This window comes from Pan troglodytes, chromosome 10 (assembly GCF_028858775.2).
Source record: "Pan troglodytes isolate AG18354 chromosome 10, NHGRI_mPanTro3-v2.0_pri, whole genome shotgun sequence".
Classification (NCBI taxonomy): domain Eukaryota; kingdom Metazoa; phylum Chordata; class Mammalia; order Primates; family Hominidae; genus Pan; species Pan troglodytes.
In genome coordinates, this window is record NC_072408.2 from 99596096 (window position 1) to 99623673 (window position 27578).

The 27578-nt window shown below is 35.0% G+C and overlaps 2 protein-coding genes across 6 annotated transcripts in view; one reads left to right on the top strand and one right to left on the bottom strand.

Moving 5' to 3' along the window:
* The window catches only part of PLEKHG7 (pleckstrin homology and RhoGEF domain containing G7), a 69002-nt gene extending 64620 nt beyond the window's left edge, over window positions 1-4382 (top strand). The window contains exons 16-17 of the mRNA XM_054664599.2: window positions 889-986; window positions 1964-4382. Coding sequence (XP_054520574.2) covers window positions 889-986; window positions 1964-2071 — 206 coding nt within the window. The 3' untranslated portion in view covers window positions 2072-4382. The remainder of the gene's footprint in view (window positions 1-888; window positions 987-1963) is intronic.
* The window catches only part of EEA1 (early endosome antigen 1), a 156819-nt gene continuing 133618 nt past the window's right edge, over window positions 4378-27578 (bottom strand). For 4 of the 5 annotated variants that reach the window (XM_522610.9, XM_016923974.4, XM_063785991.1 and 1 more), the window contains 8 exons: window positions 19728-19910; window positions 13807-13992; window positions 12134-12265; window positions 10968-11153; window positions 9784-10022; window positions 9386-9506; window positions 8687-8785; window positions 4378-7974 (listed from right to left, as the gene is read on the bottom strand). In XM_522610.9, coding sequence (XP_522610.3) covers window positions 7852-7974; window positions 8687-8785; window positions 9386-9506; window positions 9784-10022; window positions 10968-11153; window positions 12134-12265; window positions 13807-13992; window positions 19728-19910 — 1269 coding nt within the window. In that variant the 3' untranslated portion in view covers window positions 4378-7851. The remainder of the gene's footprint in view (window positions 7975-8686; window positions 8786-9385; window positions 9507-9783; window positions 10023-10967; window positions 11154-12133; window positions 12266-13806; window positions 13993-19727; window positions 19911-27578) is intronic. The other variant, XM_016923975.4, reaches the window with a different exon arrangement.

Genomic DNA, 27578 nt, shown 5'->3' on the forward strand with positions numbered 1-27578 from the left:
ACTCAGGAGGCTGAAGCAGGAGAACCATGTGAACCTGGGAGGCAGAGGTACAGTGAGCCGAGATCCCGCCACTGCACTCCAGCCCGGGCGACAGTGAGAGACTTCGTCTCAAGAAAAAAAAAAAAAGAAAAAGAAAAAAGAATGTGTAAGCTTCAGAACTGTGTTGTATTAATAATTCAAAGAAGAGACTTTCATTTTAAGCGCTCCTGCTATATTAGAAAAAGAAGTCTGCTCTCCCACTATCTTTTCTTTGAGGCCAGCTAGGAAATGACAGAACAGGCTTTCTTTTGCAAACACAGAAACCATGCCAATGTCTCTTTTTGTTTTGTTTTACATTTCACCCAGTTTGGTGGATGCTGGATTTTGAGTGGTTTTTGGCTTTTCTTGGCCTGAAGTATTCAGGTGGTTTTGTATTTTTGCCACATCTTAATTTGTTTATAAACCTTGGTTGGATGTGACTTCCCTTTAAACACAAAAATAAAATTTTTTAAAGGAGTGGTGAAGAACAAAGAAGAAAATATTATATTGTTTTGTATATTTTTATTATCTATATTTTCATACACAAAAAAATCGACCTCATATCTTTAGCTTGTTCTACGAGCAGGGGCCCCATTACCTAAGCCTTAGTTGCATTTCATCAAGTATCAGAAGTCATTAGCTAAGGAAGAAAGGGTTTTTATATTAGGGTAGGCTTTATTTGGACATAGCAGTGGGGTCTTGGCATTGAAATAAAATTTAAAAAAAAATTATAAGCTAGATAAACCTCCCACCCTCGTTAAAACAGAAACAAGCCAAATAGAAAACAAACCCCAGATTCTTGTACTAAGAAATTGTTTGGATTTCATATGAAATGATTTGGCTTTTTGTCTTTGTAATATCTTTTTCTAGTCTTTGGGCTGAGAAATGCTTTTCTTATACAACACGAAAACAGATATCGACAGTGTATAGCAGCATTCTTATTACAAGCCCAAACGGAAAACATCAAAGTATGTATTTTAATTTTGTAGGTCTTTGATTCTTCAGAGTTTACATAAGCTCCCCCCAAGCGTCTTAAGTAACAGTGAATGGAAAGTTTTGTGTTTTTCTCTCACCCACTTAGGAAGGGCAGATTTGGGAGGAGGGGAGGGGTACATCTAGTCCATATAATGCTCAAAAGCCTCAGTATTGACAATTTCCTCACACTTGCGGGGTTGAGGAGCAATTTCCTCACGCTTGCAGAGTTCTCCTGCAGAAGCTCAAGAACTGCCTGCGTTCTACAGTTTCTGTAGGAAATGGGGGAAGAATTGATTTGGATTGCATGATGAACCTTTAAGATGCTCCAATCAGTTTCCAAAGTGCATATAATAGGATATTAGCTTAAGGAGGGCCTGGCGCAATAATGATCCCTGTCAAGTCAGCTTGTCAACCTTTGAAAAACTGCCATTGTTTTTACAGCTATGGAGTTGAAAGAGCAGCTGCCTGACTCTGGTTTCTCTGTCTTAGAAGTTTCTATTTTTGTATTTCCCCTGGTAGGCTTTCATCATAGCTACAATGTGGCCAGACAACAAATGCAATATTCAATTTCCTGGGTCACTGCCCTCAGTCTCTTTCAAGTTATACTACAGGTTAAGAACTTGTTTCCACAGACAATAGAAATTCCAGCAATGCCACTTTCAAACTACATATATTCTCAGTGCTCATTTTTCTAATGAGTTATCATTGACTATTGTTTCTTGATTACTCATAACTGTTATCCAACATGCATACCATACTCATTTAGCCCATCTGCATTTTCCTGTAAGATTAGAAGTATTTATATTAGATGTAAGAAAGAAAATGGGAAACATATGCAAATGTTTCATTAGTCTTCAGTTTTAAAGAGCTGGTCAATAAATATAGCAGAAAATATTAGCCCAAATATGTGAGAAATTGTCAGCTTAACATTCTAATCTCTATTTATGTATTTTTTTCTTTTTTTCAACAGAAAACATGGATGGCACAAATAACAACTGCAATTTCTTGCTTTACCAAGAGTCAGGAAACCAAGAAAATATCTTTATTCACATTGCCCGCAGAATCCTCTGAAATTTAGGGACCTAAAACAAGTGGCATGTCTTTTTAGAAGATTATGGTTTAAGGTATAATTTCATTCAAACTTTTGTAACACTTAGCTAGTGATAAGCTAGAAGGAAATTTGCATTTTAAAGAAGTTTCAGAATTTGAAATTTTGAGCTAGGAAAATCCTCAGTATAGAGGAATAATGACTGCAACAAATTTGAACTCTGAGGAATTTCTTGACAAATATATACTGACATCCGGATTACCTTCTAATGCTTCCGTCAGGTTTGTAAGAGGTGTGAGTGAAGAAAGGTGCTAATTTGTAAAGGGTGAATGATCAGATAAATGGAGTATCAGAAGGAAAACAATGTCCACTGCTTATGTCCAATATGAACTCCAGCATCTTACTCTGTATCCATAAAATAATGAAACCAATTTTCCTTCATGGCCTGTCAATCAGTCTTAACCGCTTTATAGTCCTACCTCAAACATAATGATAAATCTTTAGATACAAAGCTTGATTGTTCTTTTAATATACAAAGCAATAAATAGGGACTACATTTAAGTAGCAGTTTTAAAATTCCTATTCTCAAACTCATCTCAGGTATATAGTACTCTAACGTGGAAGTAGAAAATCCCAAAGACTAAATTCCATTACTTTAAGATAGGAAGAAAAAAAATCTGGCTTTCACCAGTTAACACTTTTGCATGGCTTTTCTTGGCCTGTTGTGAAGTGTACAGATTTTCATAGACATAGTAAGGTATCTGTCTCTTAACTTTATTTTTTGAAGAATGATGGTGTTTGCCATAAAAATACTTTCTGGTTTTGATTGGTGTGTGTGTGTGTGTTAGCACAGTACAGTCACTTAATTTTATTTGGCAGGACTTCAAATTTCTTCAGAATTTTTATCATGAAAGGCAGTTTGAATAATTATTATATTATCATGGCAGGATATATACTATTAACTACATTCAAGGAACTAGTTCTTAGGGTCAGATTATTGCATCAAAGGGAAGTCCACAAACTTCCATTTCAGAATCGTACCTTTTGCAATTTGCAAAGTGAAAGTAGTAAATTTATCAAATTTGGCTGCAAGACAACTGAAGCCTTAGCTGATTTTGTTAAGCTGAAGAATGGGGTAGAGAGGATAATGTTTGGGCAAGTCATGTGCCCAGTAATTCCTTGAGGAAGGTGAAATTTCACTATGCAAACAAAGCAGTAAAGACAAGTGCAGCAGAAAGGCTTTTGTACAAGGCAAGCACTATTAGAATGGAGACTAATAATCTCTTTATAATAATGTCAGAAATTTAATAGAAGAAAAAAAGGAAAATCTGGAGGACAGTAACTATTGTTAATAGCTAAGAATAAATGAGGTGGGGGGGAGGCAAAGGGGAGAATAGACTTCAAGCTTCAAGTGAATTCCTAGAGATGGCATCTGGATGGGACTGAAAGCAGTTATGTCCAGGAGAATACAATATAGATTATGCAAGAGAAGATTTTATAAAGAAATTTCTGGTTAAAAAAAATTTTTACATTAACAATCATCTTGCAAATGTTTAGATATAAACTAACCTCGGAGGTGAGCAGTGGACTAGGATGAGGTGGCCTCTCAAATTCCTTTAGTCCCATGAATCCAGCAAGCACAGACTTACATGTATAAAGGTAGTTTTCTCCCTCTGAATCTCATTAAAGGGAGAGACAGACTGACTAAACTAACAAAATATATTAAACAGCTCAAGAATATGCTGCACATAAACGAATTCTATAAAGCTCACAAAGTAACATGTCTAATATACAATATATTAGATGCTTGAGGATATGCACATTAAACTCTTTGGAGGGTTTAGAATGAAGCACATTCGAATGAAGGGATCACGGGGGTCAGAACAAAAACCATTCTAGAACCGTGGCTCCCAGGAAGAAAAAATAGCAAAAAACAATGGCACATTGGGCCTTCCAAAAAGTATCTTTGGGGAGGGGAGGGAGAAAAATAAATAAATAAATAAATAAATAAATAATGTTTTAAGTATCTTTAAATGGTCATCTGGGTATTAAATGCAGACACACAATGAAATAAGGGGTTAATTACATATTTTTTATATTTGTTTTTAGTTTTGTTAATTCTCTACAATATTAAATGGAATGTCTAAGGCAAAATGGCATTAATAATTTCTCTTGAGATCAGGAATTTAATTACTATTCGAAATTGAACAACATTAAAACACCACTGTCTATATCCAAGTGCAAAGTCCTAATATTCTGTAAATAAATTAATGCAAAATGGTTAATACAGTGTTCTCTCTTTTGTTAGACAAAACAATTTATAGTCAGAATACAACTAGTTTAGAAAGAAATGTTTTTAATATTTAAACATATTAAAAAAAAGCAACAATTCAATAAGGATCCTTCCATTGTTCTTTATACAGATTTAAATGCTGTCACGTACTTTATCAGTTACATTTATAATTAATAACCTTCCAATCACTGAGTTTAGAAATTGCAGTATTTACTGAGCTAACCTTTCTCACAAAATAAGGCACAACTACATGATCACAAGTAGTAAACACAATACAAATAATGAACCCAAAAACTAAATGAGAAAATGTTCATGCAAAAGTATCTACAGAACTTATGAATATATGATCCAGTTCAAGGAATTACAGAATGTCATATACACAACTGCATTGTGTTACAATAAATTTATTACTTCTACACAGAAAGAACTTAGTGACTTCTAATTCTATTTTATACAATTTTACATAAATTTAGTAAGTTTATGCACAATATTCACATCTGCAACAATAACAAATTGATCATTAAAATTCAGGCTAAGGGCAATTAAGACACAATAATGTGTGGCACGTTATAATTACAGAATACCATTCATCAAGCTCATGTCTAGGAATACTATAATGGTGGCACATTTAAATCTTATGGATCAAATCATCCATGGTTTTATAGCCAAAGTGCATTTTTTTAAAAAAACTCCTATAGTCAAACAGGTCATGAATATCAAAATATATGATCATAATTTGCTCTCTACTTAAAAGCTAAACATTTTTATGCAAATGTAAGGTTAAAAAAAAGTGGCTTTAAAGTTCTCAAAACTATATAAAATAATCATAAAGACTTTTTAAGAGAGATGGGAAAATAACAAATTTGGCAGTTACTATTTAACATTACTGTCAGGAAACTATTAAAGTAGATAATTCCACATTAAGAGGTAGTTGAACAAAATGTTATTTATACACTGCATTGAGGTTTTTGTGTTTGTTTCCCTCATTTTTTCTTCAAAGGAACAAATCCTATACCAGCAGCTTTGTCTTCTTTCTATTAAAAAAAAAGTCTGTAGGTATAGTTTATTGTACACTAACCCAGCAAGACTTAATTTTAACTCACATTCTGTGCCGGGGTTTGGAATTTACTAACATTATGTCAATGTGCTTTTCATTAAAGCCAAGAGCTGTACATGCCAGCTTTAACTCACTGACAAAATAATAGTACCAGCAAACATGTAAAATGTACAGCCAATAAGGACTTCAAAGATGACTTTTTAATTAAAAGGAAAAAATTTTAAATTTTTATTTCCAAAACACATTAAATTGGGGAGAGTTAGTAGCAAAAAATGTTCGGTTTCATTTATATTATCAGTATAGTGGCCTATGGTAGGTAAATTACTCGGGATTTATGAAATGAAATTAGATAAAAATGAGAAAATCATTCAAACACCTATATATGGTTACTTGTTGTCTTAAAATTTTTTTGTGAATATTTTGGGGGTAAAGGGGAGACAGACAGAAGGCCTGGAGGGTGTTCAATTAGGAGACAAAGTAAACAAATATTCAAACCCAGATTTCTCATGGAATTTATTATCTCAAAAAAAAAAAAAAAAACAGTGGTGCTGTGAACATCTGTGTTTTTCCAGCACACTTATTAAGTTATTTATATGTAAAAGGATAGAATTAAAACTATTTGGAAGGATTTATAAGTATATAAAAATGCATAAATAATTCAGTTTATATTATCCAACTATTATTTTTAATAAAGAGCCACTGTATTTCTTCATTATATATGTTCAAGGATATATGTTTATCCAAGTCCAGGGACTTAATCAATGTTCTTAATAGCTAATGACAACAGGGTTTACTTAAATTTTTTTTTAAATAATTAAACAAATATGTAGTGATCTCTTTAGTTTACATACACTGTAGGTATAGCATGAATATAATTTCATTTCAGAATATTTGAAAGCAAATAAATGTATATTAAAAACTATTTATTATAAATGAAATATTAACTACTGTTATAAAATGATTGCACTGAATGAATGTATAACTACACTTCTTCTCTAGAAAGATTAATAAACCAATATTAATAACTTCTCTCTTGAGATGTTTTACAATTTTCCAAATTAATAAGACTATGCTAAATTAAAGTTCGATTCCATTGTTCAGCATACAAATAAGCTAATTTCTTAGTTATCCTTAAGATGCTTAGCCATGCTGTTTCAGTTTTTATTGTAACTGGGATTCCTAAATGCATTTGTTTTTGGTGATACTCTATTTCTAGGTGTTAGTTACTTAAAGGGAATTTCACAACATTATTTTTGCAAAGTTAAAATTAAAACTGGGAACAGTTGACATGGAACACCAAATTCAGAACCATTTTAACTTTAAGTCAATTTTACAACTTTTAAAAATTCTTCCCAATGTCTTCTTATCATTTTATATTTTGTTTTCACCAATAAGACCACAGCAATATTAGTTACTAGCTTTAAGATGCAAAATTATAAAACAAATACATGAAGCTGATCTATGCTTGAAAGTGTTAAACCAAATAAAGGAAAAAATCAGATCTATGTAAAAAGCAAACTCAGGTTCCTGAAGATGCTAGAGAGACAAAATAAGGGTATGATATGAAGGCTGATCTCAAAAGACTTCCCACTTACAAGAAACCGAGAATAAGAACATTATACAATGTTTATTATTCATCCTCCAACTGACAGCGAGGGTAAGAAGCTTTCTAAGATTCTAAATGGACAATACGTGGGAGTTTAAGAAAGAGACAGAAAAAGACAAAAAGAAAAATTAACCCTATTCTTTCCAATACAACCCCAGATAACTATAAGTAAGCAAATTGATTTTACAGAGGTTTTTATAAAATCCACCCAAGAAAATTTAATTAATATTGTTAAAACAAAAACCATTTTTGAATTCATATTACTACATATTTTAAGATAAACTGTATTTAGAACACCCAAGTAGTAAATTCATAACATAACAATGCAACTGAACCATGAACCCACATATAAGAGAAAAAGGCAGAGGAAAGTGTTACAGTTCTGTGCATAACTTCACAAAGAGAATATTTAATATAATTAATGTGCTATTGTGCAACAAAAACAGCAACAAGTGATAATATCACCCATGTACATTTTTGTACATTAAATTTAGGAGAAAGAAGTAAGCTATGGAATTGCATTCTTCATTTGTGAATAATGAAATTATATTAAAAAAATACATTGCTATTTTCTGTCCAAAGTTTATTTACATTTCATTGGCTAATTCTAAACTTGGCATGAAAGCTATTCCAGGGGCTAAATGGGAAAAAAGTAATGAAAGATGATAAGCCCAAGTCTCACAAAAATAGAAGAGTTTTACTTGATATCCATAACATTCCAAAATATACTAATTCCTATTTGGTCTAGTATTGCAACCAGTGTCCAAACCAAATAGTAGTCCAAGACCTCTATTAAGTACATTTATTAAAAATCTAATGTTAGTGTAATATTACTCTGAAGTTGTGATAACCCATTATCCTTGCAAGTCATTGAAACATGCATCACAGACACGAACAGGCTTCTTGGAGGAAGGAGTTAAGGCATTTTTGGCTGAACATTCAGCACAGAAGATATTTCCACACTGTCGGCAGTGATGCTGTAAATGACAAAAATTAAACAATTTCAAGAATAAAAACTATACCAAAAGTATTATGAAACTACATGAATACCACCAACTACACTGTGAAGGTACATTAGCTTTCAAGTCATTGGTATATTATTTAATGATATGTTTCAATATGTTAACTTAATCTCTTTGTTATAATTAAATTGAATGCTTCCTATTTATCAAACACTATGCTAAACATTTTACGTAGAATTTATTATGGAACTCTCAAAAGAACCAGAGGAGGCATTTAAAAAGTTTTTATAAAGTATCTCTATCAAATGAAAAACTATTCCTATTTGCCAAATGTTTCAGGCACTAATGTCTCCAAAAGAAATATAAACTTAAGTCATTAACACAATGGTAGTATTTAGAATATATTTTTAAAATACCTCTGCTTTTTCTTCCTTTAAAGAACACAATGATTACTAAAACATGAGTTTAATATTGGTGCACTGATTCAGAAAATGATTGTCCCAGACAGTAACTAAGTTGGAAGACAAGGACTGAATTTAAAAGTAAAATTCAAACACATATGCTAACCAGAAGCTAGACTGCATGAAGTGATTCTATGTTGTTGTTAAAGTTTACTGATAAACAGAAAATTATTCTGTCAAATGAAGGACTATTTTGATGGTTAAAACATTAATTATCAGTGACAAATGAAATCCAGAAACATAGTTACATGAACAAAATTATTTACCCGTCTCACTGTTACTGAAAAGCCTTTCCCACAGGCCATACAGTTTTGTACTTCATTGTCTTCGGCCCACTTTCTATTCAACGCTTGTGTATGTTTGATCTGTTTTTTAAAAAAGTATCGATATATTATAGTATTCAACATTTTAAAGAATGCTAGATTATTTCTAACTTGCTGCCAGAGTTCTATAAAATTTTGACTATATGACCCATGAAATAAAATTTTAAAAATCAGAAATACACTGGTCAGCTTCTATTGTCAAAAGTAGCTATACTCATAAATCTGAATGACAAAATAAAATTAATTGAATTTTATTCCTGAAATATCTTGCTAACCTTTGCTGATTTCCAATCCATTCTAAACATAATGATGAATCTTCCCTGGTGACTCTGAGAATATACTCAGATCGCTTCTTTAACACATACTGACTCATATATTCTTTGGTATTCTTGAATTTTGTAGTTCTTTCCGTATACTAACAATTAATGAATGACATGGCTTTCTAATGAATCTCTGAGGTCTCTGAAACAAGTTCTTTACTTTTATATTTAATTATCCACAAAACCTACAATACTGCTAAACAGAGAGTAGCTATTTGAAAGTATTTATAAAACATGAGATTTTTTAAAAGGTAAAAATATGCTTTTCACTAATAAGCCAATTCTAGACTAAAAAACTGCTTCATATCCATAGGTGACTGACCTGAAGTGATTGGTTTTCTCTGCCCAGCTCCTGCACTGCTGCAGTTGTATTATCCAGCTTTCTTTGCAATTCTAATACTTTGGTTTGAAGCTTTTCTATTTCACCTTCTCCTTTAAGACATCTGGAATAGATTGCAAAGAGGTAATTAATTTTTTAGAAAATCATTTAAAGACCCTTCTAGGGTATAGATAATGGACTACTTTAGTAATTTAAAATATATGATACATTAATTTTGACTATCTGATTGTTTTACAGGTTAATTTTTAAATGGCTACTTAAATACCTATAGAGGCTTATGCACTTTTCTCAAGATTCTTCTATTTTTAAAAACTATGGAATATGACAATCTTTTTATCACTTACAATGGAAATAAACTAATTTTACTAGATATCAATCACCTTTCCAGTAGTGCTCTCCTTTCATCTTGATTATTCTGAACCGTTGCTTCTAATACTGCAATTTCACCCCGTAAGTCATCCGTTTGTTTCTCAAGCTCACTAACTCTCCGTTGACTAGATTGCCACTCCTTCTTCACAGTGCCTAAGTTTTCATTTAATGCTGTAATCTGCATGGTAAGTTTAGCCTCATTTTCTTCATGCTTCTTCATTCCTACTTCCTTTTCTTTTATTTCGGAATGCTGAAAAAAAGGAAAAGTTGGGGGGAAATCTATTACAAAAGTAGTGCAAAATAAATGTAAGTGATTTATTACATTTAAAATACTGGCAATATAAATACTATTGCTTCTTCGGGAATGGAGGCAGGAGAACATATTTCATTACACATTAATAAAACTGATTCCACAAGCATCTATGTAATATGAATTGGCTCAAAGGTCAAAATGCTGAAATGATGGATAGTGACCATCATGATGGTGAGCTAAAGTGACACAATGTGAGATCTTTCTTCTTCTCCACCAGAGCAGGAAAGACACATATGGTTAGGGATAGCAAGGTGCCCTAGAGACAAAGCTGAAATTTCCTTATTCGTCCCAATTCCATATGCTTTCTTTTCTCTATCAGTCTGCCAAAAACCATTATGAAACCTTCAAATGACTGTTTGAAGTTAAAATTGAAACTCTTCAACTAAAATATTCAATGGCCAAGTTATCTGGGCATATTTGGACTTAATTCAACAGAGGAAAGCCAGATGCTTCCCATTTGGCATGTGCAACTTAGGAAAGGAAAAGCAGACTTTGTTCATCATAATTTCAAACTCAAGTTTCCGCTCCCCCTTATCAACATTCGTTTTGACCCAACAAATGGGTTTAACATGACTAGCATTCACACCATTTACCAGATCTACGTAGTTGTGGGGTTGTTTAACTTCTGACACTTAAAAAACAAAAAAAATTTTTTAATTTTATTTCATTTCAATGTTCACTTATAAAAACAGAAATATGGTTACAGGGTAAAATATTTCCAACCACATGTCAGCTATGTAAATAAATCAGATCTCCTTCCTTAATCAAAAACTAAAATGTTAGGAAAGCATTTCAATCAGATCTTATAAGTAGAACAGTCCTCTCACTGGATTGATTTAAAGCTCTACTGCAAAACACACTTCCCCCGATTAACTCACTGACCAACTTAGCTTCTTTCTCAATAAATTCTTTCTTCAGCTCCTCTTCTTCCTTTTTCACCTGGTCTTTTAGTATCTGCTGATTTCTCTTCTCCTGTTCAACAGCTGCCTTCAGGGAGTCCGCTTTTCCTTGAAGTTCTAATTTCTGCTGAATTAGAAGCTGTTTAGCATCTTTAAGATTTGTTATCTCCTGTTGAAAAAGTAGGGCCAAAAATAAATCATCCTTCATAGTAAATATTTCAAAATTTGGCTAAAATTTATGCAATTTATCACAATAGATCAAATATAGGTTTTACCCACTTATGAAATTCTTAAAGTTCAGTATTTTAAAGAATTGGTTAAAAAGATACAAGATTATAGTATGTCTTGCTCAACAATCATTTAAATCCAGGTGACAAAAATGTATACATTTTGATTATGTGGAGAAAAAAAAACAAACTGTACTCTCTATTTTCCCTTTCCTCACTTAACATTTACTGGTCATCATTTAGTTATCACACACTGAGTTACGTTCTGGGGATATAACATAAAGATGAATTATACACATTCCCTGATTTAAGGAAGTCACATTCTAGAGGACAGAGGAACATAAAGAGATAATTAATTATAAACCAAAATGATAACTATGCTTACAGACATAAAGGACATTATGAGTGCTCTCAAGAAAGAATCTAACCTTTTTTTAAGAAATTAGTATTTTACAAAGCAAATAATAGACAATTAGTTTTCTTCAATGTGTACCCTATCTATGCTTATAACAGGTAAAATGTTAAAAATAACAGATTATGAAAGGACTTTAGGAAGAAAAATAATTGAATAAACAATCCCTTTAAATCTTACTTCTAAACTCTTTCATATTTTGAAATTTACTACCTGTGAGCATAATTTTCTAAATCAATACATCTCTTGATTATCATTTCAATGAGATCCAAACTCTTAGGGTTACTTTGCTTCATTGGGTAATGTGAAAACAAATGTAGCAATTTCAATATGTGTACGGGTATTATGCAATACAAAAGCACTCTGGCAAGAGTATTTGTCAGAAACAACAGAACAATTTGCCTAGCACATAGCAAGTTCTCAATAAATAAATAAATATGTATGGGTATATATATTTCTTTAAAGAGCAATATAACACAGAAGGCAGGAGAAATGATTATCTTAACATACCTTTATGCTTTCTAGTTTGTGGGACTTGAGTTCTTCGTTTAGTTTAGTGATTTCTTTTTCTTGTCTACATTTAATTTCTTCTATCTCTGCCAATTTAGACTTCTCATTTACCAGTTCTTTTTCTTTCAGTGACTGTAGAAAAATGATATATTTTAAAATTATTTTAAAGCAAATACTTAAATGAAAATGGGTGTAATAAAAATGACTGCTACTATTGATGACACTGGCTCTACCCCTTTCTACCTAACTTGGGCAAATTACTTACCCTCTCTTGGTTCTTGGCTGTTTCCTTATTTATACAGTGTGAACAATAATAAAATAATTGTAAAGATTAAATAGTTATAGTTAATATTGTGAGATAAATTGTACCTGGTCAGAGTAATGATACTGCAAAACTACGATTCTTACTCTTATAACTCCTATTTTATTACTATCACTATCTTTATATAAGGTATCTAGTTAGGATATTATCTCAGTTAATCTCTAGTATATGTAGACTTCTAAATCTCCATTTTCTAGGTGAAGAAACAAAGGTTTAAGAGACATAAAATAATCTATCAGAGATAGAGCCAAAACCAAAGCAAGTCTGTATGATCTAAAGCTCACACAACTAAACTCCTATAAACAACAGTTGTTTTTCTTTTTGAAACAGGGTCTCATTCTATCACCCAGGCTGGAGTGCAGTGGTATGATCATGGCTCACTCACTGCAGCCTTGACCTCCCAGGCTCAAGCTATCCTCCCACCTCGGTCTCCCGAGTAGGTGGGACTACAGGCGTGCACCACCATGCCCAGCTAAATTTTTTTTTTTTAATAGAGACAAGGTCTCACTATGTTGCCCAGGCTGATCTTGAACTCCTGGGCTCAAGCAATCCCTCCTCCTTGGCCTCTGGGAGTGCTGAGATAACAGGCATGAGCCATCAAACCCGGCCTTATGAACAAGAGTTCTGTCAGAATTCTCTAAACTTGAAGCACAAATCATGAATTTCATTCCAGCTTCACCATCACCCACCCACAGAACATTTTTAAATTAAATTTCAGGAACTGAACCATTTAGAATTTACCAAGAATTTCAGGGAATATACACTGCAGAGTAATATCCTGTCAGCTAACAGGAATATATGATTTCAACTATAAAACAAAAAATAAACTCTTTCCTAGGATCTGAATTTTTCTTTCATATAGAATTTAAAGTGATTTTTAAAATGTACTGGTCATATATTAGTAAACCAATGCTTTCAACTTTGAAACTTAATAAACTCCTTAGACAATCTGGTTCTTAATTTTAAGAATTCTTAACATGTTTAAGAATTATTTCTAGATCTTTTATTATCTCATTCACACATCTAAAGGATAATACGTTATATGAGAAATAGTTGAGGAACTATATTATCTTTTCTGCAATAACCAAGGGTCTATGGTGTGAAAAATTGACTTGTTTGTAAAACTAAAGAAGAGCAGTAAGAAAAAAGGGTAGAAATAACAAGGAGGCCATTAAGAAGTACTTCCTAGCATTAAAATCCCAATGATCAAAAGTGTCAGAAACTAGAGGTCCCCCTGAGAGAGCTGTTGAAAATAAGGATGATGCCTGTACTAAATAAGAGGTTTGACTGGATGATCTCTAAGACAATTGTAACTCTAAGATTGTAGATTTAGGTCAGAAACATGCAATACCTTTTCTTTCTGAATGTCTTGTAGTGCTTTACATCGCTCCTGCAATTGCTGTTCTTTCTTTGCTGAATCCTGCTCCAATGTAGCCTTGGCAGTCTTCAGTTCTTGAATCAATTTATTTTGATTTCCAATTTGATTTCTGTTTGAAATCAAGTCCTCCTGTGCTAGAGAAAGCTTCTCTTCTACAGACTTACAAAAACAATTTTCCCAAATTATTATATGCCATGTTTTTAGTAAATTCAACAGAAACGTAGTTAATATAAACATTGTAGAAAGCAATAAACTATAAAAAGATAGCATATTATACCCTTCAGTAAGACAGGTAAAAGAGAAAGAATTCTAAAATATTAACTCTCTTGCTTATAGAAAACATTTATAATATAAAATATTTAGTAAAATGGAAGCAATTCCAAAGCCTCCAAAAATAATCTATTTACTGATAAATATTTAAAGTATTTGCTGAATGTTGATCACATCTTCAATATTGGCTAGTTGATATGAAAGAATACCAAATAAGTAGGGACCATATCAGATACACTCAGAGAACATATATATGGTTAAAGTCATAAGGCAGTGTGAAAGAAAACAATTTTAAAAGAGATATAATTAAATGCTTCATTATACATACATATACATTTGGTAGGTTCTATGATGTCCCTTGATATGCTAAAAATATTAATAAATAGTATGGTGTTATGATATAGTGGTTTTTGTCCAGGGTTCCTGAATCACAACTCCCACATCCTTTGTTACAGTTTTTTGTTACAATGTTGGGTATGTTAGGCCTCAGGAAACAGAATCTCGTCTCCTGCCCTCCTTCCACTGGTCCCTAGGCAGGCCTCTAATCTTCTTCCCCACCCCATTTTCTGATTGTGAGTCTTAAGACTCTTCCCTGAAAGGGTCCTGCCTCATACCCTGGGTGAAAGAATGCTTCCATAAAAATCCAAGAGAACTGGGTTTGGGGAACTTCTAGATAGCTGAACATACGGAGCCTGGAGGGTGGCATGCCCGGGGAGGGCATAGAAGCTCTGTGCCCCTTCCCCCATATCACCCAACACATCTCTTCATCTGTATTCTCTGTAATATCCTTTATAATAAATCAGTAAATGTAAGTAAGTTTTCCCTGAGTTCTGTGAGCTGTTCAGCAAACTAATTGAACCCAAAGAGGGTGTCATGAAAACCCCAACTTGAAACTAGCTAGTTGGTCAGAAGTTCTGGAAGCCTGGATTAATGATTGGTGTTTGGAGTTGTAGGGAGCAGTCTTGGGAATTGAGCCCCCAATCTGTGGGATTTGACACTATCTCTAGGGAGATACTGTCAGAATTAAATTGGAAGACACACAGTTGGTATCTGCTTCTTGGTGTGTGTGGGAAAATCCCCATATGTTTGGTCACAGAAGTCTTCTGTGTTGATGATTGTTGTGGTGTGAGAGTAGGGGAAAAACACAATTTGAGAGAGTTTTTCCTGAAACAAATAGGAAGGATTATTTTGTCATGGAATAAAAATAACAACTTCACAGCTGACAACCTGATCAAGTGAACAAAAAGAGAAAATTCAGCCAAACATAGAATGAGGCTCTATCCTGAGAAGGCACACTGTCCTCTTCTCATCTATATCATAGAAGTAGTGATTGTCATTTAACATAGTCCATAGTTGTTGACTGTTTTAAAGCCCAAGTATTTTGAGAAGAAGAAGTTGGAGAAAGGGGAAGCTTTTTCACTCATGACACTTCAGTTGGGGATAAATATGGTAACAGGTAGATAATGGGTATGGTAGGAACCTTGCCACCCTCAGCTGCTACTGCGAAGAATCAGCAGGGTAAGAGATCCAACTGATCTCTTCCATCAGATCTGGAAAAAGCTGATCTTTCTTATTCTGGAGATACAGCTCCTTTGAAAAGGAGGCAGAAAACGTAATTTAGCAAAGGATCCTTGCTGAGTAGGCTTGTATACAGCAAGTACTCAGTAAAAAAAAAGAAAGATGAAATAAATAAATAAAGATCTTATTTATGAGGATTCTTAAGCTTCCTGAAAAAGAAAGTTTACTTCTTACCAGTAACCCAGTTACGTCTTTCTGATATAAATTAAATCTTAATTTTCAATGACTGCCAGTAGAACACTAAACCCCTTGAGGCTTTTTTCAGGGAAGAATTAACATCAGCTAGTTCTTCACTAATCCAGCACCTAAACATTAATTGAGAACACTGCTAAGACAGAACAGGAGGGTACAAGCTGGTCTTTGACTTAAGGGAGTTGAGTACATCGCCCAAAAAGCAGAACAGGCATGTAAAATGGAAGCTACACAGGGCAGGAGAGTATATGCTATGTGCCAAATGCACAGAAAAACAGTGAGTGTGAGATGCTGTGGAGTGGGGTTTACAGAAGGCTCTATACCACATGTGGGAACTGACCTATATGTCACAAAGGGTGAGAGTGATTTCACATAAAAAAGGAGAAAAGTTGACAAAGTCCAGTTCAAACAGTCTACAGCAACTATAATTAGTTAATAGAGATCCTGATCTAATGTTTAAAAATACCAATGCTTGCTAGAGCCTGGAAAGCAACCCTAACCTCTAACCACAAGATTTCCAAAAAGCCCATGGTTTAAATAACAGCCTATAAAATGTTAAACTCACAAAACCCAGTGACTGATTTTTTAAAGTCAAGCTCAAAATTTGGACTGCTCCATGAAATCCTTTCTGAACATGCCAAGACATGTTTTCCCCTGCCTCTGAACTTTCATCTACATCATTCAATGACATAGATGAACATTTATACTGCCATGCATTTTAAATGTTCTTTTCATCTTTCTTATTGCAGATTATAATAATATTGCATATTATTTCCTCTGCTCAGCATCTCTTCCCTCAGAGAACCCTCTCTCCCATTCCATGGTTTTGTTGGGACTATCTTTAACCCATCTACTCCCCTTGAAATAGGCAAATCCCTAAATGGATCAAATACCAACCTTGACCCTGATTACGCCAATCACATTATAGTACCCCAGTAAACAAATGATTTCTGCAGTGTTCCATGGTAGCTGTTGTTTTTGTCTATTCAGCAAGTTTTCCCATATTTTCTTAAAAAAAAAAAAAAAAAAAAAACCTTCATATTTTTAGTTGTTTTTTCTTGATTTCTGATGAAATGATATAGAGAGAGTACTAGGCTAAGAAGATTTATATTTAATCCTAAATCTATTATCCTAGAATTTTCACTTCACTCAGGGTGTAAATTTTACAGTTAAATTCTACCTCTACCTTTCCTGGACAACAAAGAGTGGTGTACAGCATAGCCAATCTGAAATATCCAGTCAACAAACTTAAGTACTTCATAAATAATCCAGCAGATGGGGCTAAAGGCATAGATCCGGCCAGGCTACCTTCCATTCTACTGGTGTCTAGGTATATACACTGTTAGCCCATGCTCTACACTGTCAACCCATGGTAGATAGCCTTGAAGTAGTTAGGTATCATGTTACAAGGCTCTGAATCTCTCCTCTTCTCTCTCTTATACACAAGACCATCCAACATCATTGAAGCAAAAGAAAAATAATAACTGATAGCCATCTCTTATCCTAGTCTATAAATATCATCTGAACTTCCCTAGGAATTGACTATTTTTTTTAATTAGCTTCTTAAGTAGTTCATACACTTCTCATTTTAAAAGCATTTTATATAAAATTTACCAATCTTTTATTTTGTTAAAAAATTATAGTGAAATGATGAAAGAATGGCAGACTTTGAATCAGAACTAAGATTTAACCATGGTTCTGTTATTGTACAGCAGTAGGCCTGTCTTCTCTGCAAAAGGAAGCACTGGGCCTGCTCTCTTTGGCAAAAGCAAGCTTTGGAATAGAGGATCTATCCAAGGTCCCTTAACAGTTGTAAAACTCTATGGCAGCCTTGTCCCTCAGCTTTCTCTTTTTGCCCATATTTACATTTGAGTTATTCTTTCATGTATGAAATTATTAGTACACAACATAGCTTTCAAGTATAATAAAAATCGCTGGCTTAATGAAAGAATATCAATCAAATCAATTAACATTGATTAATTTAATGTTGGTTCCTGTTACTAGCTTATGCTTTGGGTAAATGACATCCATATGGAAAGAGTGTGATTTCTATAAGACTTTTCCAATCAATCATTAAGTTTCATCTCTTCTATCATTTAAATATCCTTCAAATTCATCCACTTTTCTCCATCCTTGCTATTACCAGCCCACACCACCATCGTCTTGCACTTAGACTACTGCAAAGTCTTCTGGTCTTCAGATTCAGCCCTGTTTCTCATTCCTCAATCTGCAGTGAGTCATTTGCCTAAAATACAAATGTAAGTAACTCCCTTTAGTGGTTCCTCACTGTTCTTAGGCTAAGCCCAAACTCCTCCACAAAGCTTCCTTGACTTTCAATACTTTCAATAGTGTTGTAAGGTCAAATAATAATAATTTAACACTACCTAAATCTTGTGTGGTATTTTTTCTTAATAACAACTATTGCTAATTTTTACCTCCAGATAAACAGATAGATACATAGATATTCTACTGGCACTATGAAAATTCTTTCACCCAATTTCCTATCTCTTTGTCAAATCCTTGCAGCCAGGTATGGGTTCGGTCCTTTTGTTTCTTCTCTCTCTCCCATTAATCTCCTCTATTTCATCCTCTTTAATGTTCATCCCAGTTCTAATCAACTCATACCTCGACTATTAGAATTTATGGAGAAAGGAAGTTAGTAACCTCTTAACTCATCTCTCCACCACTAGTCTATCCCAGGTCCAATTCAAGCTGTCTGCAAACCACTACCAGGTTGTTTTCTAAAGTACTATTTTCTTCATTTTACTCCTCTATTTAGACTTTTCACTTTTTCCCCTCAAATATAAAATCCAATCATCTTTGCTAGGCATCTAAGATACTTCACAATTTAGATCCAACCTTTTAAACCTTAATTCCAAACATAAACTAGTACGCCAGCAAGGCAATTATGTTAACTGTCTGCTTGCTTTATTCATTCTCACTATGGCACCTTTTCTCAAATGTGCCCCTGAATAAAATGACCTTTCTCCGGAGTCTCTGTGTATTCAAATTCAGGACCTAATCAAGTCCCACCTCCTTCATAATTCCTTATAACAGCCTATGGATAAAATATATGCTCCCTATCTAAATAAAACACTTTAATATTCTTTCATTCTCAGAATTTTGCAATATGCACTTTAAATAAACAAAATCCCAAACATAGGAAAGAAACAGATAAAGCATTTCCCCTTAACAAAAAGAGAGACAGAAAAAAAACTGGCTGAATCCTCTGTGAGAGAACACAAATATTCCATTTTCCTTAGAAAACTGGTACCTTTCTGTGACCTAAAAATTGTTTACCCTTTTCCCATTATCCTTCAATTTAATAAACTTGATACTTTATCTAATCAAATAATATTACCAAAGACAAAATTTCTATACATTGTTATATAATTAAGGATAAGTTTATTTTGAGCTATAATCTCCTAATTTTAATCATTAGGCAATCCAGTAATATTGGGAACTTGACAAATATTATAACTAATGTCAGAATTGCCTGACAAGCAATGGTAAAATTGCTTGCATTTTTCCACAAGTGGTTTACATTTAAAACTTAACAGCAGCCTATCTTTAAAGTTATTCACACACAAAGACAGCATAATACTTACATAAGTTAACAGTGTCACAATTAAGATATATCCAAATTATCTTACTATTATAAATATGTCATTTTAAAATGCCCACATTTTAAACAATTTTTTAAAGCATGCTAATACAAAATAACAATTTAATAGAAAACAGCACACTATGCCACAAATACTAACATTTCCTTGCCCATTTGGATTCAAATAGATCATTTAATAAATGTCTATAAAACTTACTGAGATTTTATGGTACAGTATAGTTTACTATACCTTAAGATCTTGCCTGGTGGCTAGAAGTTCAGATTCCCTCCCATAGAAATCAGATTGAAGCTGTTTGAAAGTTTCCTGACTTTTTTCATAGTTGTTTTGTAATACTGATATTTTCTCTTTCTCTGCTGCAAGTTCCTGGGCTGCCTGTGTTAACTGCTGCTGTAGTTTATTCTCAAGCTCTGTCTGAAACATACAATAGTTATTTAAAACAGTATGCATTCCAAAAACCAATTACAAATATAAAGTAAAATCCAGACAACTAGAAGAAAATTCCAAACAATAAGATGAACTGTACTTATGCCCCAAATTTCTACCTCAATAGGGTAAATTACTTATAAAGTCAAAGAATTACAAAATCTAACAAGTCTCAATTTAAAGAACATAAAATACAAAAGTAATTAATTTTTTTTTTTTTTTAAAGGCATTTCACTGGGAAGTACTATCAGGTCTCGGGAGAAAGAGTAACAACTACATTCTGAGGGAGCATGCAGTGCTAGATGCCTCAGCTGACGTAATTTAAGGTGGAACTAAGGGAAACTTGTACATGAAAGAAAGTAAGAAGCCATTACTTTGTTGAAGTATTAATATATAGTTTCTACTCTTGGAAATTCAAGAATAACTTAGGAAATTTCTACAGGTCATCTTAATTAATATCAAGGCAGAAAAAGAAAATCTCACAAAGTTTTAAAGCTCCTCTAAACTCTAAACTTGTCTTTAGTCTTCAAGAAGATTCAGGAGATATGCACAAATTATGACATAGTTAAAACATATACATATGCATAGTATGAAAAATAGGTATTTTACTTTCAAAATACACTACTTCAATAAAATTGCTATTGAAGTCATTAGTGACTGCCATGTTCCAAAATCCTATATTCTTATCCTTGTCAATGTCTTACTTGACCTGTCAGTTGTACCTGATATAGTTGATTATGTCTCCTTCTAGAAACACTTTCTTCAACTGGTTTCCAAAGCACTTTATATTTTAGGTTCTCTTCCTACCTTACTGGTGATAACTTCTCAAAATCTTTTACTAGCTCCTTTTCCTCTGCTACTTCTGTGAATGTTGAGACACCCCAGAGTTCTATTGCTGGCCCTCTTTTAATCCATACACTCTCTCCTTAGAAGATCTCAACTAGGCCGGGCATGGTGGCTCACACCTGTAATCCCAACACTTCGGAAGGCTGAGGTGGGTGATCACCTGAGGTCAGGAGTTCGAGACCAGCCTGACCAACATGGTGAAATCCCGCCTCTACTAAAAATACAAAAATTAGCCGGGCATGGTGGTGGACACTTGTAATCCCAGCTACTCAGGAGGCTGAGGCAGGAGAATCGCCTGATCACAGGAGGTGGATGTTGCAGTGAGCCGAGATCGCACCACTGCACTCCATCCTGGGCAACAGAGAGATGCCATCTCAAAAAAAAAAAAAAAAGAAAAGAAAAGAAAAGAAAAAGAGAAAGAAAAGAAAAGAAAAAAAACCCAGATCTCAACTAGTCCCAGGCTTTAAAGATATTCTTTACAACTGACTCCCAAACTTATGTCTCTAACTGCAACCTCTCCATCTGAACTCTGGGTTCTTATATCCATGTATCTTCCTGATGTCTCCACTTGAATGACTGACATATCTATCTCAAGCAGAAATCTGGATTCCTGAGAGTAGCCACGAGCATCAAAAAGCTGTTACTTCTGAGCCTGGCTCGGAGAGGGGGGTCTGCCATTGCTGAGGCTTGAGTAGGTAAACAAAGTGGCCAGGAAGCTCGAACTGGGTGGAGCCCACCACAGCTCAACAAGCCCTACTGCCTCTAGACTCCACCTCTGGGGGCAGGGCATAGCTAAGCAAAAGGCAGCAGACAACTTCTGCAGACTTAAACGTCCCTGTCTGACAGCTCTGAAGAGAGCAGTGGTTCTCCCAGCATGGCGTTTGAGCTCTGAGAACGGACAGACTGCATCCTCAAGTGGGTCCCTGACCCCCGAGTAGCCTAACTGGGAGACACCTCCCAGTAGGGGCCAACAGACACCTCATATAGGCAGCTGCCCCTCTGGGACGAAGCTTCCAGAGGAAGGATCAGGCAGCAATATTTGCTGTTCTGCAATATTCACTGTTCTGCAGCCTCCGCTGGTGATACCCAGGCAAACAGGGTCTGGAGTGGAACTCCAACAGATCTGCAGCTGAGGGACCTGTTAGAAGGAAAACTAACAAACAGAAAGGAATAACATCAACATCAACAAAAAGGTCATCTACACCAAAACTCAACCTGTAGGTCACCAACATCAAAGACCAAAGGTAGATAAAACCACAAAGATGGGGAGAAACCAGAGCAGAAAAGCTGAAAATTCTAAAAATCAGAGCACCTCTTCTCCTCCAAAAGATTGCAGCTCCTCGCCAGCAACAAAACAAAGCTGGATGGAGAATAACTTTGACGAGTTGACAGATGTAGGCTTCAGAAGGTTGGTAATAACGAACTTCTCCGAGCTAAAGGAGGATGTTCGAACCCATCGCAAGGAAGCTAAAAACCTTGAAAACAGGTTTTTTCAACCCTTTTGAATGATGAACGGCTAACTAGAATAAACAGTGTAGAGATGGAGCTGAAAACCATGGCACGAGAACTTCATGACACATGCACAAGCTTCAACAGCTGATTCGATCAAGCGGAAGAAAGGGTATCAGTGATTGAAGATCAAATGAACAAAATAAAGCAAGAAGACAAGGTTAGAGTAAAAAGAAACGAACAAAGCCTCCAAGAAATATGGACTGTGTGAAAAGACCAAATCTACATTTGACTGGTGTACCTGAAAGTGATGGGGAGAATGGAACCAAGTTGGAAAACACTCTTCAGGATATTATCCAGGAGAACTTCCCAAACCTAGCAAGGCAGGCCAACATTAAAATTCAGGAAATACAGAGAACACCACAAAGATACTCCTCAAGAAGAGCAACTCCAAGACACATAATTGTCAGATTCACCAAGGTTGAAATGAAGGAAAAAATGTTAAGGGCAGCCACAGAGAAAGGTCGGGTTACCCACAAAGGGAAGCCCATCAGACTAACAGCAGATCTCTCGACAGAAACCCTACAAGCCAGAAGAGAGTGGGGGCCAATATTCAACTTTCTTAAAGAAAACAATTTTCAACCCAGAATTTCATATCCAGCCAAACTAAGCTTCAAAACTGAAAGAGAAATAAAATCCTTTACAGAGGAGCAAATGCTGAGAGATTTTGTCACCACCAGGCCTGCTTTACAAGAGCTCCTGAAGGAAGCACTAAACATGGAAAGGTACAACCGGTACTAGCCACTGCAAAAACAGGCCAAATTGTAAAGACCATTGATGCTATGAAGAAACTGCATTAATTAACGGGCAAAATAACCAGCGAACATCATAATGACAGGATCAAATTCACACATAACAATATTAACCTTAAATATAAATGGGCTAAATGCCCCAATTAAAAGACACAGACTGGCAAATTGGATAAAGAGTCAAGACCCATCAGTGTGCTGTATTCAAGAGACCCATCTCACATGCAAAGACGCACATAGGCTCAAAATAAAGGGATGGAGGAAGATCTACCAAGCAAAAGGAAAGCAAAAAAACACCAGGGGTTGCAATCCTAGTCTCTGATAAAACACACTTTAAACCAACAAAGATGAAAAGAGACAAAGAGGTCATTACATAATGTTAAAGGGATCAGTTCAACAAGAAGAGCTAACTATCCTAAATGTATATGCACCCAATACAGGAGCACCCAGAATCATAAAGCAAGTCCTTAGAGACCTACAAAGAGACCTAGACTCCCACACAATAATAATGGGAGACTTTAACACCTCGCTGTCAATATTAGACAGATCAACGAGACAGAGGTTAACAAGGATATCCAGGATCTGAACTCAGCTCTGCAACAAGCAGACCTAACAGACATCTACAGAACTCTCCACCCCAAATCAACAGAATATACATTCTTCTCAGCACCACATCACACTTATTCTAAAATTGACCACATAATTGGAAGTAAAGCACTCCTCAGCAAATGTAAAAGAACAGAAATCACAACAAACTGTCTCTCAGATCACAGTGCCATCAAATTAGAATTCAGGATTAAGAAACTCACTGAAAACCGCAGAACTACATGAAAACTGAACAACTTGCTCCTGAATGACTACTGGGTAAATAACAAAATTAAGGCAGAAATAAAGATGTTCTTTGAAACCAATGAGAACAAAGACACAACATACCAGAATCTCTGGGACACATTTAAAGCAGTGTGTAGAGGGAAATTTATAGCACTAAATGCCCACAAGAGAAAGCAAGAAAGAACTAAAATCGACACCCTAACATCGCAATTAAAAGAACTAAAGAAGCAAGAGCAAACAAATTCACAAGCAAGCACAAGGCAAGAAATAACTAAGATCAGAGCAGAAATGAAGGAGATAGAGACACAAAAAAACCTTTCAAAAAAATTCAATGAATGCAGGTGGTTTTTTGAAAAGATCAACAAAATTGATAGACTGCTAGCAAGATTAATAAAGAAGAAAAGAGAGAAGAATCAAATAGATGCAATAAAAAAATGATAAAGGGGATATCACCACCGATCCCACAGAAATACAAACTACCATCAGAGAATACTATAAACACCTCTACACAAATAAACTAGAAAATTTCTAGAAGAAATCAATAAATTCCTGGACAGATACACCCTCCCAAGACTAAACCAGGAAGAAATTGAATCTCTGAATAGACCAATAACAGGCTCTGAAATTGAGGAAATAATTAATAGCCTACCAACCAAAAAAAGTCCAGGACCAGGCAGATTCACAGCTGAATTCTACCAGAGATACAAAGAGGAGCCGGTACCATTCCTTTTGAAACTATTCCAATCAACAGAAAAAGAGGGAATCCTTCCTAACTAATTTTATGAGGCCAACATCATCCTGATACCAAAGCCCAGAAGAGACACAACAAAAAAAGAGAATTTGAGGTCAATATCCCTGATGAACATCGATACGAAAATCCTCAAATAAAATACTGGCAAACCGAATCCAGCAGCACATCAAAAAGCTTATCCACCACAATCAAGTTAGCTTCATCCCTGGGATGCAATGCTGGTTCAACATATGCAAATCAATAAATGTAATCCATCACATAAACAGAACCAACGACAAAAACCACATGATATCTCAATAGATGCAGAAAAGGCCTTTGACAAAATTCAACAGCCTTCATGCTAAAAACTCTCAACAAACTAGATATTGAGGGAACGTATCTCAAAATAACAAGAACTACTTATAGTAAACCCACAGCCAATATCATACTGAATGGGCAAAAACTGGAAGCATTCCCTTTAAAAACCGGCACAAGACAAGGATGCCCTCTCTCACCACTCCTATTCAACATAGTGTTGGAAGTTCTGGCCAGGGCAATCAGGCAAGAGAAAGAAATAAAGGGTATTCAATTAGGAAAACAGGAAGTCAAATTGTCCCTGTTTGCAGATGACATGATTGTATATTTAGAAAACCCCATTGTCTCAGTCCAAAATCTCCTTAAGCTGATAAGCAACTTCAGCAAAGTCTCAGGATACAAAATCAATGTGCAAAAATCACAAGCATTCCTATACACTATTAACAGACAAACTGAGAGCCAAATCATGAGTGAACTCCCATTCACAATTGCTACAAAGAGAATAAAATACCTAGGAATCCAACTTACAAGGGATGTGAAGGACATCTTCAAGGACAGCTACAAACTACTGCTCAATGAAATAAAAGAGGACACAAACAAATGGAAGAATATTCCATGCTCATGGATAGGAAAAATCAATATCATGAAAATGACCTTACTGCCCAAAGTAATTTATAGATTCAATGCCATCACCATCAAGCTACCAATGACTTTCTTCATAGAATTGGAAAAAACTACTTTAAAGTTCATATGGAACCAAAAAAGAGCCTGCATTGCAAGGACTTCATGACTAAAACACCAAAAGCAATGACAACAAAAGACAAAATAGACAAATGGGATCTAATTAAACTAAAGAGCTTCCGCACCGCAAAAGAAATTACCATCAGAGCGAACAGGCAACCTACAGAATGGGAGAAAATTTTTGCAATCTCCCCATGTGACAAAAGGCTAATATCCAGAATCTACAAAGAACTCAAACAAATTTACAAGAAAAAAACAAACAACCCCATCAAAAAGTGGGCAAAGGATATGAACAGACACTTCTCAAAAGAAGACATCTATGCAGCCAACAGACACAGGAAAAAATGCTCATCATCACTGGCCATTAGAGTAATGCAAATCAAAACCACTATGAGATACCATCTCATGCCAGTTAGAATGGCAATCATTAAAAAGTCAGGAAACAACAGATGCTGGAGAGGATGTGGAGAAACAGGAACACTTTTACACTGTTGGTGGGAGTGTAAATTAGTTCAACCATTGTGGAAGACAGTGTGGCGATTCCTCAAGGATCTAGAACTAGAAATACCATTTGACCCAGCAATCCCATTACTGGGTAAATATCCAAAGGATTATAAATCGTGCTACTATAAAGACACATGCACACGTATGTTTATTGCAGCACTATTCACAATAGCAAAGACTTGGAACCAACCCAAATGTCCATCGATGATAGACTGGATAAAAAAAAATATGGCACATATACACCATGGAATACTATGCAGCCATAAAAAAGGATGAGTTCATGTCCTTTTCAGGGACATGGATGAAGCTGGAAACCATCATTCTCAGCAAACTATCACAAGGACAGAAAACCACACACCGCATGTTCCCACTCATAGGTGGAAAGTGAACAATGAGATCACTTGGACACAGGGCAGAGAACATCACACACCAGGGCCTGTCGGGGGGTGGGGGGCTGGGGGAGGGATATCATCAGAAGAAATACCTAATGTAAATGATGAGTTGATGGGTGCAGCAAACCAACATGGCACATGTATACCTATGTATCAAACCTGCATGTTGTGTACATGTAAACTAGAACTTAAATAAAAGAAAAAAAAAAGCTGCTACTTCCCCCAATAAATGGCATTACCAACTACCCACATGCACAAACCCAAGTTATCCTTGATCCTCTTCCTATTACCTCTCACTTTTGAATCTATCAGAAAGTCCTGATGATGCAACTTCCAAAATATATTCACAAATCATTATAATCATTCACAAAATCCTTTATTTTCCCTTTAGTCAAACCCCACCATTCTCTGTTCTAAATTCTCCAATAGAGTCCAATTGCCCTTAGAATAAAATATACCATTCTGTTATCTCATAATCTAATTTGCATATAAATGATCTGGCCCCTGTCTAATTATCTGAGCTCATCTCATGTTACCTTCTCCCTCAGAACCAAATTTAACCATATTGGTCATCTGTTTTTAGAAAATACCAACATCAACTCAAATCTCTTCAGCAAAGCTTCTTTGATCACCCAACCTTCAGTAGAATTACGTCCCATCACTATCTTTCATACCTCTCTGTTTAGTTTCTCTATGCACTAAAGTATAAGCTCCACAAGAACAGGTCCCATGTCTGTTTTATTCACAGCTATGTCGTCTTCAGCACCTAGAATTGTGCCATGGCATAAAATAAGTGCCTAGTAATATTTCTGAAACAAGTGAATGAATGACAAATAGACTGGAGGGCCCGGAACATTTATTAGGCTATATTAACAGCCTAGATAAGAGAAAAAGAAAGTCTGGACTAAGGCTGTAGCAGTGGAAAATGAGAAGGATGGATTCAAGAAAGCTAGGAGACAGAATGATAGGAATTGGTGCTAACTGCCTATCGGGGAGCAGAGAGCTGATCTCCCTATACAGTATCTGATAACATCCCATG